We start from the raw sequence: 12,852 nt of genomic DNA on the forward strand, positions 1-12,852 counted from the left end.
TGATTCCTAATTAGGTGAATCCATTAATTAAATTATTCTGAACTGTCAGAAAATTGTTAAAAGAAGCCGGTTTGCATTTTTACTATGATATCCACATAGAAACCTATAATCAATAACCCTAAAACAATAAAAAGGCACCCAGCATACAATAAGGTGAATTAGACTGCTGTGTTTACCTAAGTGTTAGATTTAATTTAAGACAAGTATTTGCAACTTTACTAATATAAATAACAGTGGAACTGCCCTCAACTTCAAAATAGCATGTAAACAATTCTGTTACTGTTACTAACTATGAAACCGATTTGAGAACAATCTGAGATGGTAGGTACTGAAATCCATTTTGTTGTGTTCTTTTGGATTGACTCTAGCTACAGTCTGAACACTTGAGTTGAGTTAGAAGCTGTCCCTAATCACAGATCTAGGTACATGCAGCTTGTGGAATGACAACCGGGATCAGAGGGTTTGGCTAAAACGCATACATCTGTGACCAGACTATTCTTAAATACAACTGCATGTTTTTACAGACATTTGATTAAATACACTCACCTAAAGGATTATTAGGAATACCATACTAATACTGTGTTTGACCCCCTTTCGCCTTCAGAACGGCCTTAATTCTACGTGGCATTGATTCAACAAGGTGCTGAAAGCATTCTTTAGAAATTTTGGCCCATATTGATAGGATAGCATCTTGCAGTTGATGGAGATTTGTGAGATGCACATCCAGGGCACGAAGCTCCCGTTCCCCCACATCCCAAAGATGCTCTATTGGGTTGAGATCTGGTGACTGTGGGGGCCATTTGAGTACAGTGAACTCATTGTCATGTTCAAGAAACCAATTTGAAATGATTAGAGCTTTGTGACATGGTGCATTATCCTGCTGGAAGTAGCCATCAGAGGATAGGTACATGGTGGTCATAAAGGGATGGACATGGTCAGAAACAATGCTCAGGTAGGCCGTGGCATTCAAACAACGCCCAATTGGCACTAAGGGGCCTAAAGTGTGCCAAGAAAACATCCCCCACACCATTAAACCACCACCACCAGCCTGCACAGTGGTAAAAAGGCATGATGGATCCATGTTCTCATTCTGTTTACACCAAATTCTGACTCTACCATCTGAATGTCTCAACAGAAATCGAGACTCATCAGACCAGGCAACATTCTTCCAGTCTTCAACTGTCCAATTTTGGTGAGCTCGTGCAAATTGTAGCCTCTTTTTCCTATTTGTAGTGGAGATGAGTGGTACCCAGTGGGGTCTTCTGCTGTTGTAGCCCATTCGCCTCAAGGTTGTGCGTGTTGTGGCTTCACAAATGCTTTACTGCATACCTTGGTTGTAACGAGTGGTTATTTCAGTCAAAGTTGCTCTTCTATCAGCTTGAATTAGTCGGCCCATTCTCCTCTGACCTCTAGCATCTACAAGGCATTTTTGCCCACAGGACTGCCGCATACTGGATGTTTTTCCCTTTTCACACCATTCTTTGTAAACCCAAAATTGCTTAAATCCCCTTTCTTTCCCGTTCTGACATTCAGTTTGGAGTTCAGGAGATTGTCTTGACCAGGACCACACCCCTAAATGCATTGAAGCAACTGCCATGTGATTGGTTGATTAGATAATTGCATTAATGAGAAATTGAACAGATCTTCCTAATAATCCTTTAGGTGAGTGTATAATGTACACCTGAAACATGTTTTTAGTTTCAGCCAAACCCACTGACCCTGCATCAGTGGTTAGGGTCAACTTCTTATCTGACCCTGCATCAGTGGTTAGGGTCAAGTTCTTATCTGACCCTGCATCAGTGGTTAGGGTCAACTTCTTATCTGACCCTGCATCAGTGGTTAGGGTCAACTTCTTATCTGACCCTGCATCAGTGGTTAGGGTCAACTTCTTATCTGACCCTGCATCAGTGGTTAGGGTCAACTTCTTATCTGACCCTGCATCAGTGGTTAGGGTCAACTTCTTATCTGACCCTGCATCAGTGGTTAGGGTCAACTTCTTATCTGACCCTGCATCAGTGGTTAGGGTCAACTTCTTATCTGACCCTGCATCAGTGGTTAGGGTCAACTTCTTATCTGACCCTGCATCAGTGGTTAGGGTCAACTTCTTATCTGACCCTGCATCAGTGGTTAGGGTCAATATCTACCTACTTGTGGTTTATGTGGACCATGATAGCAGCCACATGCTAATGAGTTCAATGAACTCCAATTGTTGGAAAGAGTAGCATTGGTTCTGTTTAAATACGATAACCACTCTGATGTGACACAGGTACACATCTTTTTTTTCTCCTGATGGAAGACTTATGCTAGAGCATCAATCATATGTTCCTGTGTGTCATCTTTACAGAAACTCCATGACAGACTGTTCCAATCCAGTCAGATATGCCATGTAATAAGTGTTAAAAAGGACACAATAATTGCTTGGCTAATTATAGCCTTGCCGTTTTTACCTCCTCACCATCTAAGAATAGAAATGAACAATAGAAACAGAGTAAATGTCTTTAGTGACGGGTTTCATTAAATAGTGTCACTCAAAGACAAACAAACGTAGGCCAATTAAATTCACTTCGTAAGACTCAAAAGAAAAACTGCGGTCAATAACTATGTTAATATTAGTAATAATGACTGCCCTACCAGCCCTGAATACAGTGACCCATAGCCTACATTGGCCCTATAACTTCCCAGAATACACCACAGTTAGCACCCACCGCCCCAAAAGCCATCAGCAGCAGGGGTGGGGAAGAGCCATGGATGATCTACAGTCAGTCTAAACATCTAGGTGACGGGTGAGAGGGCATGGCTTACCTGAAGCCAGGGCTGCAGAAGGGGGCGGTCCCGCCTCTCCCCCACTCGTCTGACTCATGGTGGGCGGGTCTGCCTGGGAGGAGGAAGAGGACTGCTGCAGCTGGAGCTCCTTAGGGAGGAGATCATACACAGACTCTGGAGAGGAAGACAATGACGAAGAGTAGAGAAATTTAGGGGTTTGTTCGTGCACCAAACACCACCACAAATGTCAGCCAAGACACGGGGGAGTTCAGTTGCCAAAAATAAAATAAAATACGGCCATAGACACCCTGACACAGACACCTGCCGTGGATATGCCGGGTTTCCAAGCAACATATGTACCTTGCGAGCAGTCATTTGATCTGCCTGTCATAAGTCAAGCCCAGCAGCCAAGCGAGACTGACAGACACATGATCTCAGGCTCCGTGATGTCAGCCCATCTGCTAGTCACAGACATCCACCCACTCAGTCACATTCACCACAGCCGGCCTACACACAGAACAGGACTGTTCACAGTCGCTCAGCGAGCGGAGGCCGCCAAAAACACATCCTAACTGTACTGACGATCAGTTAACATAATCCCCTGACTACCTGACCTAGATTAGGCTCAGCCGCCTAAAGCAGTTTCTGTGACATCACCACGTCCATGGTCTCTGTTGGAGGAGCCTGGTACGGTACGGACGGTCGCCCAGTCCCCTCAGCGCGTGCCTCTGCTCCAGTGTTGGGATGGGTGGGAGAGTGAGGCTGTGTGAATACTGATGCGGCAGAAGAGATGACGACCTCGCGTGACCTCAGTGTGGCGTGAGTCACACTAAACACGGCCAGGTCAAGGCAGCGTGTGGGACTGGATGGTCTGGCACCCAGTCTCCTGACCTTCTCACCCGCTTATCTCACCCGCTCATCTCACCTACACCTCCTCTGTCACTCACGGAGTCTCATGTAAAAAAAAGACTGTGGCCATTTTAGACCAGATCAACCACATGGTACAGACAACATGCCACTCATTATACTCAAACAGGCTCTAAATAAAATGTTCAAATACAGTTAAGATTTGCTTTCCGCTGTCTTTTAACCAAAACCAAAAGATTTAAACCTGACGGAACAAACAAATGACACCAATGTAATTTATTTAAATTACACAACACCTAATACCCCCTTGTGAAAACGTCCCCCTTACACTTGATTACTGGTTACGCCACTGTAAGCAGCAACAACCGCCATCATTCACTGTAGTTACTGATGAGCCTCAAAGTGGAGGAATTCTGGTCCAATCCTCCATGGAGAACTCCTTCACTGCAGTGACATGTTTTCTTAAGCATTACCTGTCAGATCGTTTTGACACATTTGTAAATAGAACAGTTTGAGTTCCAGGCCCACTTAAGGATGATCAAGGTGCATTTTTGGTCAAGCAATTTTGGGGTAAATAAATGTTTGTCTTAATGAGCAAAGGATTTTGCCTTGCTACTCTGCAATCCCATTTTTGCAAAGTGTCTTTCTGAGTCATGAACACTGATCTTAGAGAGGCCAGCAGATCCCTGGATGTTGTTCTTCAACCACATTTCCCCCCCCTCCCATACGCAGTGTAATGTTTCTCAAGATCACATTTAGAGCTTTGCATACTGCTCAATTTCCTTGGATATCTTCTGACCAGAGTCTACCACCCAAACATTCACCCATGCACAAGATGAGGGGCTTCATTTGACCACACCGCTGAGCAGGGTGTGATGGAATTACCCTAATGTTGTTTCATTGTAAGTAAACAGTCTTCCAAAACGGAATCTCTCACCACAACACTTATCGCATGGTAGGCTACAGAACGCATGGGATGGTAGGCTACAGAACGCATGGGATGGTAGGCTACAGAACGCATGGGATGGTAGGCTACAGAACGCATGGGATGGTAGGCTACAGAACGCATGGGATGGTAGGCAACAGAACGCATGGGATGGTAGGCTACAGAACGCATGGGATGGTAGGCTACAGAACGCATGGGATGGTAGGCTACAGAACGCATGGGATGGTAGGCTACAGAACGCATGGGATGGTAGGCTACAGAACGCATGGGATGGTAGGCTACAGAACGCATGGGATGGTAGGCTACAGAACGCATGGGATGGTAGGCTACAGAACGCATGGGATGGTAGGCTACAGAACGCATGGGATGGTAGGCTACAGAACGCATGGGATGGTAGGCTACAGAACACATGGGATGGTAGGCTACAGAACACATGGGATGGTAGGCTACAGAACGCATGGGATGGTAGGCTACAGAACGCATGGGATGGTAGGCTACAGAACGCATGGGATGGTAGGCTACAGAACGCATGGGATGGTAGGCAACAGAACGCATGGGATGGTAGGCTACAGAACACATGGGATGGTAGGCTACAGAACGCATGGGATGCAGCGGTGGGTTAAACCAAATGAGAGATTCCCAGACCAACTGGAAAACTGAACGGCAGAAGTTGTCTGAACCCAGTTATAGTTAATTTTTCATGTACTTGTGTAACAGGAATAGAATTGTTTGTTTTGTTTGCATTTTATTTGTGCAGCAGGGACCTCTACTGGCTTAATGTGGTAATGGAGTTGTGGTTATATCTTGTGTTTGAGCTCCTCAGCTAATTTTCTTTCAGCATATAGCCTAATGAGCGCAAAGCTGTGCTGTCCATTTCAAAATTTCAGATCAAGTAATTTGTACAACCCAAATAAATGTTATCCATATAGTACATTGTGATGGTTTGGGGTTATGTACTTTTACGGAAATGTAGCATTTCACCTCAGTTAGATAGATGCTTATTTTGGTTAGTACTTAATCCTAAGATAACTGATTGTGTGAATACTGAAATGTTTTTATTTGTGATATGAATGTATTCCAAGAACTGGAGCTACACAAAAAAAATATGAAGCCACTACATGTACTGTCACTCACTCATCTTTTATCACAAACCAAAACATAGATACACAACACACACAAAAATCATTAAGACACTGCTTGGTGTCTCTTTACATATTTTAAAAGAGGAAAGCATCAAGAGTGAGACAAAGTCCTACTGTGTCCATCTTAGTCCATTGGGCCAATGTTACTCTATTAATCAGATCTTGCAGACTTAAGAGTATTTTTGGCCCCAGAATTCCAGTTGCACACTTGCACTGACTTAGACATGACTGCAACAACTAATACAAAACCGTTATTTATTTGTTGACAGCATTTAAGTTGAAATCCGAAAAACTTACATTTAAATGGACAACCTGTTGGTTCATTATATTTTGAGGGGAGTGATGTGGGGATTTAATCATAAGAGAAATTGTCATTACCATTGATGGAAAGTGTGTTTAAAAAAAACAACTCGTGTGGTATTCTAATCTGCCTCAAACTTCCCAGACAACAGCTGTGTCCAGTCGGCTCTGTGACCATCAGATTTAGTGGACATTTGATCTGACATTCATCCACAGTGCTGATTATCAGATAGTGCCACTAATGCAGTTGGAAAGGTCTAAAACAACATTATGCATCTCCCTCAACACTATATAAATATTTTCAAAGGCTCTTCCAGGCGTAAAGGGTGCAGACCCCTGGGCCTAGTCCTACATGTCAGCCAAGCCTGACATACTTCTGAGCATTACAATCCGATTACCTCACCACATACTTATGCAATGTAGGCTGGCTACACACGGCTCCCATTACACTAGCTTTGAACCTGTCCCAAGGCAACGGTCAGGACTGTATTAGTCCCAGTCGGCTGTCCATTTGCTTTGATGACACAAACCACTGTTCCAACTACCATCCCACCAACAATCCACTGCACCAGTCAAAGCAATACACAGCCTTCTAACATGCCTCTTCAACTCCACAGGTTAGTTGGGAGGCCAGATTGGACAGCTCCAGCTTGTGTGAAATTGTCATATATAGAGGTCTAGTTCTACAAGATTAACTCAAGGTAAAAAGCCATACCAAAGATTTACAGAACTAAATAAAGATGGCCCGCAACCCTGTTTCCAACAGGAGGCTAGTGAAGCAGAGTGGGCAGAACCTAGGAAAGGAAAGCAAAGTAAAAAATTTTGATATACTATAGGGCAGTGCTAGCACATTTAAGCATGTTTCTGTATGTAAACACCAACTGTGTATGTGTGTGTGTGTGTAAAATAACCACATTTTGTTTGGCATTAAGACTAAAATATAATTTGCTCTGTTGGTAAAATATTTTACTTTTTGAAACAAAACTGAATTGAGGTAACACGTTTCAATCGCAAACTGCTACGCCATTGGACAATCTCTCCATGCGGAGCGGACCTGGTGACTTGATGCTACAATTATGATGTTACCACAAACCTGGCTCCGCCTGTCTCTGGAGATCCATTAAAATACAAGGGTCTGCCCAGGTCATGGGCAGCATAGCCCAGATCCACTCATTAAATAATAATACGTAAACAGCCTATGGACCCAGAGTAAACCACTTGACATGTTCATTAGAAGCGTCCATGAAACAACAACTGTGCTTTACTCAGTCAGTTACAGACATATGAGTAGACTAGGCCTTCCCCATCATGTTAGAAAGCAGGATCATATGGCCAGCTCCTGTAGACATGGTAGGGCCACTGATACACTGGTTCATTAGTGCACACCATTCAGAGCGTGGACAGATGTGTCTGAATCATTATGCCAGTAGACAGGTAGGGGATCACAGAGCATCTGTGGACTGTGTGGAAAGAGACAAAATAAAAAAATAAAAAAAAACTAGTTAATTGCGTTTGGCCAACCTATGCCTACAGGAGATGAAAGCATAGCTCACTGGCATTGCTCGTTAACATTACTTGGTCCAGACGTCCAGGCAAGTCAACACGAGAGGTCCTAAACCACTAGCAAACGGCCAACATCAAGGTAATGCAGTGGAAATAATGCATTGTTGACGTTTGTTGTTGTGAGAAGTGCACGGCAGACACATTTGACACCAGTAGGCTCTCTGTCACTAGAAAACAACTGGACTGAAGGAGTCACAAGAGCAGCTTTGTGCCAGCCTTCACTTGGTCAGCACCCACATATCAGCTGGCCAAGCAGGCTAGCATTGCCAGTGACAGCAAAGATATAACGATCTAGCTAGCCTTCAACAGAAGATATAGCCAAGACAAGTTTTAATCTTATTTTTTCTATTTTCTAAATGCGTTAGCGGATTTGTGCCATTTTGGGATTATTTCCACATACCTGGTTATTTCTGTCTGACTGCTAGTTTGTTGAGTGTTCCCCATGTCTTGTGCTGTCTCGGGATTATTGGAATTTATCTACTTTGGCTTTGCAGGACTATATCGCTATTGGATTACCGTCACTGACTCTCCTTCAGCCGCTGAAGTTCTATTTATAGATACTAGCTAACTACACATTGTTACAGCTGAGGCTGATATGTGAATGTTTCCATGCAGGAAATACACATTGGCTAGTCAAATGCATAGCACAATACTTTTCAATTAACCTTTATTTGGCGGTACAATGTTTGCTGTCGATTCAGTCACAGAAGCGTTTTCTAAATTCAGACAAATTTCCTGATGTTCTGACATGGTCATTTAGGAAATGGTTATGTTACTTATTGGGACAAATTGACAATTATAGTATTGCCAAATACATACATGTTAACTGAAAGGTCTCATTATGTAAGAGAGCTATGATGTAATGCAAGAATTTCCTCGCAAAACTTTATAATACCTACTTAGAAATAATACAAAAAGATGTCAGCTGATTGAATAAGGTCTAAGGTATGATGACACAGCGTGTTTGAAAAATAAAATCTGTTTTGGTTATTGAACTATACTAGGTAAAGTGGATCAACACCAGATAACCATGACGGTACCAGAATGACCTCACAGGTCACTGACCCTTTGTCAGTCACCAGTTATAATGCTGCAATAGTTTCACAGGGGACCAGGGAGAGTCTGTCTGGCCACATTATTTATTTTAACTGCATTAGTTTGTGCATGTCTGAAATACACTGCTCAAAAAAATTAAGGGAACATGAAATCACCACAGTATAACACCAAGTTAAACTTCAGGGATATCAATCTGTCCAGTTAGAAAGTATAAGCGACTGTGAATCAATGGCACCAGTTTTCGTGCAATAAAAGTGCACTGGAGAGGAAACAGCAAGACAACCCCAAAGAAGGGAATAGTTTTGCAGGTGGTGGCCACATACAATTGCTCTCTCCTTATCCTTCCTGACAGATTTTTCTCTAGTTTTGTGTTTTGCTAGTGTCCTTGTCACTACTGGTAGCATGAGGCGGTACCTGCAGCCCATTCAGGTTGCACAGGCAGTCCAGCCCCTCCAGGAAGGCACATCCATACATGCCATCGGAAGGTTTGCTGTGTCTCAGTACAGTCTCAAGAGCATGGAGGAGATACCAGGAGACGGGCTGCTACACGAGGAGAGCTGGACCGGGCTGTAAAGGGCATCAACCCAGCAGCAGTACTGGTATCTGCTCCTTTGTGTGAGGAGGAACAGGAGGAGCACTGCCAGAGCCCTACAAATTACCTACAGTGGGCTACTGGTGTCCATGTGTCAGACCAAACTGTCAGAAACAGACTCCATGAGGATGGCATGAGGGCCCAACATCCTCAAGTGGGAGCTGTGCTCACAGCACCGTGCAGCTCGATTGGCATTTGCCAGAGAATACTAGAATTGGCAGGTCCGCCATTGGCGCAACGTTCTCTTCAGGTTCACACTGAGCACATGACAGACCTGAAGGTCTGGAGACGGCGTGGTGAACCTTATGCTGCATGCAACATAATCCAGCATGACTGGTTTGGAGGTGGGTCAGTGATGGTCTGGGGAGGCATATCCTTGGAGGGTCGCACAGACCTCCACGTGCTAGCCAACGGTACCCTGACTGCTGTTAGGTACCGGGATGAAATCCTCAGACCCATCGTCAGACCTTACGCTGGTGCAGTGGGCCCTGGGTTCCTCCTGGTGCAGGACAATGCCTGGCCTCATGTGGCCAGAGTGTGTAGGCAGTTGCTGGATGTCGAAGGCATTGATGCCATTGACTGGCCTTCACATTCCCCAGATCTGAATCCAATTGAGAACCTCTGGGACCTTATGTATCGGTGCATCAGACACTGCAAAGTAGCACCAGACTGTCCAGGAGCTCCCTGATGCCCTGATCCAGGTCTGGGAGGAGATCAGGAGCATGCCCAGACGTTGTTGGATGTGCACACAGGCATGTGGGGGCCATGCACATTGCGGAGTCACATTATGAGTAGCTGTGATGAAATTCACACAAGTTGGAACAGCCTACGATTTCAATTATTTACTCAGATTTTCGGTTTTGAATCCAGCCCCTTATCGGTTGGTGATTGTTTTTCCATTGACCGTTATTAGGGCTGCACGATATATCGTTTCAGCATCGACATGGCGAGGTACGCATCCGCAATAGTCACATGGCAGAACGTGCGATTTAGTAAGGTAAACGTGTATATTGTAGACCAGTGGTTCCCAACTCCGGTCCTCGAGTACCCCCAACAGTACACATTTTTGTTGTAGCCCTGGACAAGCATACCCAATTCAACTCAATGAGAGCCTGATAATTAGTTGACAAGTTGAATCAGCTGTGCTTGGCTGGGGCTACAATGAAAATGTGTACTGTTGGGGGTACTTGAGGACCGTAGTTGGGAACCACTGTATGTAGACTGATATATTTTAAATGTTAAACTAGCATTCTATCCGTCTGATATAAGGTAATTAACTCAGATTTATGGTTTATTGCATACACAGTTTATTATTATTATTTTAAACACAGAGTTGCAGCAAGTGGTTGGCATGCAGGCTCTGCTTGAGCGTGAAGAAATGATGAGCGAGGAACTGGCAAAAAAAGACAGAAATGGAGAATTTCGTTGCAAAAAGAAATGCATTGTCAATTACATGGAAACATTTCAGCTACAGACAGGATGATGAGGACCAAAAACAGATACTTTGTCGAGAGTGCCTTACAATGCCGTACAAAGCAAAAATCTATTTCGGATGCATTTGCCAGTATTACACCATACGAGAAATCACAGATTCAATAACATTTCACGTCGACAAAGACATGGTACCAATTAACATGATTACCAAAGACGGTTTTAAAAACATTAGCGGTATGTAATGCCATCACGCAACTATTTTTCTCAAGTTGCCATCCCAGAGCTGTACGAGAAATGCAAGGCAGAAGTTGAAAAAGAGCTGTCACAAGTGAAATATTGTACAGCAACAACAGACTTGTGGACCAGCCGGACAACGGAGCCCTACATAAGTCTGACCGTACACTTTATTATTGAGGACTTCCACCTGAAAAGTCGCTGTTTGCAAACTGCATTTTTTCCCAGAGGATCATACAAGTGAAAACATCGCAACAGGGATGAGAGAAGCTTTAGCTGTTTGGGGCCTAGATGAGAGTCGTCTAGTCTGTATTACAACAGACAATGCCGCGAACATGGTGAAGGCTGCACCTGAACAAGTGGACCAAATTGCAGTGCTTTGGCCGCAGACTGCATCTTGCAGTTGGTAAATTATGCCCAATTGCGCATTCTATTTTACTACTGTTGCTATTACTATTACTGTTACATATTATTACCTAGCAACCTGTTCTTAAATATAAAAATGTTCAAGAGTTTCATATTTTTTATTGTAGAGGATGGGCCGGGGGGAAAATGATAGCCAAAGCTCTTTCTGAAGACATTCTGTATTTTTTCAAATAGCAAAATATATTGCAGAAAAACAAAATTTCGCAATGTCAGTTATTTCCAATATCGTGCAACCCTAAATGTTGTGTCTTTTTGTTCTCAATTAATTACACAATGTACAGCAAAGATTTTGATCCTTCATCGAGACCCGATGTGTGATTTAAGTGCTCCTTTAATTTTTTTTAGCAGTGTGGACACCGAGGTAGGCTTATCTCTTTGGAAATAAGAAATGCTCCGTGTCTGAACTTCACCTGGTTGTGTTTCAGATCTGGTATCTGTCAGATGACTGCTGCTGTCACTACCCACAGCCCACCCGGTCATCCCTGTCCAATACAACTTGGTTTTTCTGCTTACCTGGATTCTCACAAAAGACTCTCTCCATAGTCAGAGGGTGAATTCGCTTTAAAGTCTCCATTTACAAAGCGCTCTAAAGATATATATATATATTTTTTAACCTGGATTCTAATTAAACTAATATGCAGCAGTCAGTACTCTAGAACAAAGGAAAAAAAACTGGTTCACAGGACTACCTCCAACAAAAAATCTGCCTGTGTTTTGCAGATGTATTAAATGTGATTAAGACAAAAAAGTAAAATAACAGACTCAAAATGTATTTTGGTTTCAGGGTTGTGTTTAGTTGGTTCCAGTGAATAAATGACAGCAAATGTTTCAAATATAAGAAGTTACAGGACAGAGGAGTGGGATGAAAGTAACAATGTTAACTACTGTCCGTCACGTAACCTTGCAAACAAATAAATAACTCACAGCTTCTCCCTCCACTCACTCCCTGTACTGTACATTCAGTGTTGGAAAGTGCTCAGAGGTTGTGGACACTGGTTACACTAAATGGAAAGAGGACTAATGGCGATGTGTCATTAAGAGCTGGGAGACGTGAAATTAACTGGAGAGAAAACAGGGAGAATGAAAGGGAGGGGTTATCCTGACTGTTTTCACAACATAACAGTATGCCAGTGACAAGGGTCCGATCACCCCATGTTGTGAAAACTCTCTTTTCCCGTTTTGGCCATTTCAAAGACAGTCATTCCATTCCCAAAGTTTTGGCCGTTTCAAAGGCAGTCAATCTGTTCCCAACGTTTTGATCATTCTATTATGGATTTTGTAACAACTGGTTTAGTTCAAAAACAAAACCTTGATCAATGAACCGTTAACCTGGAACCTTTGTGTTCTGTGATCTTCCATTACACTGCATTCTCATGAAAATTACAAAACATTTGGAAATACCCCTTAGTTACAGATCAAAGTAAAATCAATTGTGCAAAAGTAAACATAAATAACTATCAGTAAAAGGGTCCTTAACAGTTTGTTTTGTTGTATTCATAATACTGTTTTAGACTTTCTCAATTTTAATC

At 43.2% G+C, this 12,852-nt stretch overlaps 1 protein-coding gene across 1 annotated transcript in view; it reads right to left on the bottom strand.

Annotated features, from left to right (window-relative positions):
- Positions 1 to 12,852, bottom strand: part of LOC105022230 (nuclear factor of activated T-cells 5) — a 38,515-nt gene that overhangs the window by 23,678 nt on the left and 1,985 nt on the right. Inside the window, exon 2 of the mRNA XM_034288220.1 lies at positions 2,803 to 2,937. Coding sequence (XP_034144111.1) covers positions 2,803 to 2,937 — 135 coding nt within the window. The remainder of the gene's footprint in view (positions 1 to 2,802; positions 2,938 to 12,852) is intronic.

This window comes from Esox lucius, chromosome 19 (assembly GCF_011004845.1).
Source record: "Esox lucius isolate fEsoLuc1 chromosome 19, fEsoLuc1.pri, whole genome shotgun sequence".
Taxonomy (NCBI): Eukaryota; Metazoa; Chordata; class Actinopteri; order Esociformes; family Esocidae; genus Esox; species Esox lucius.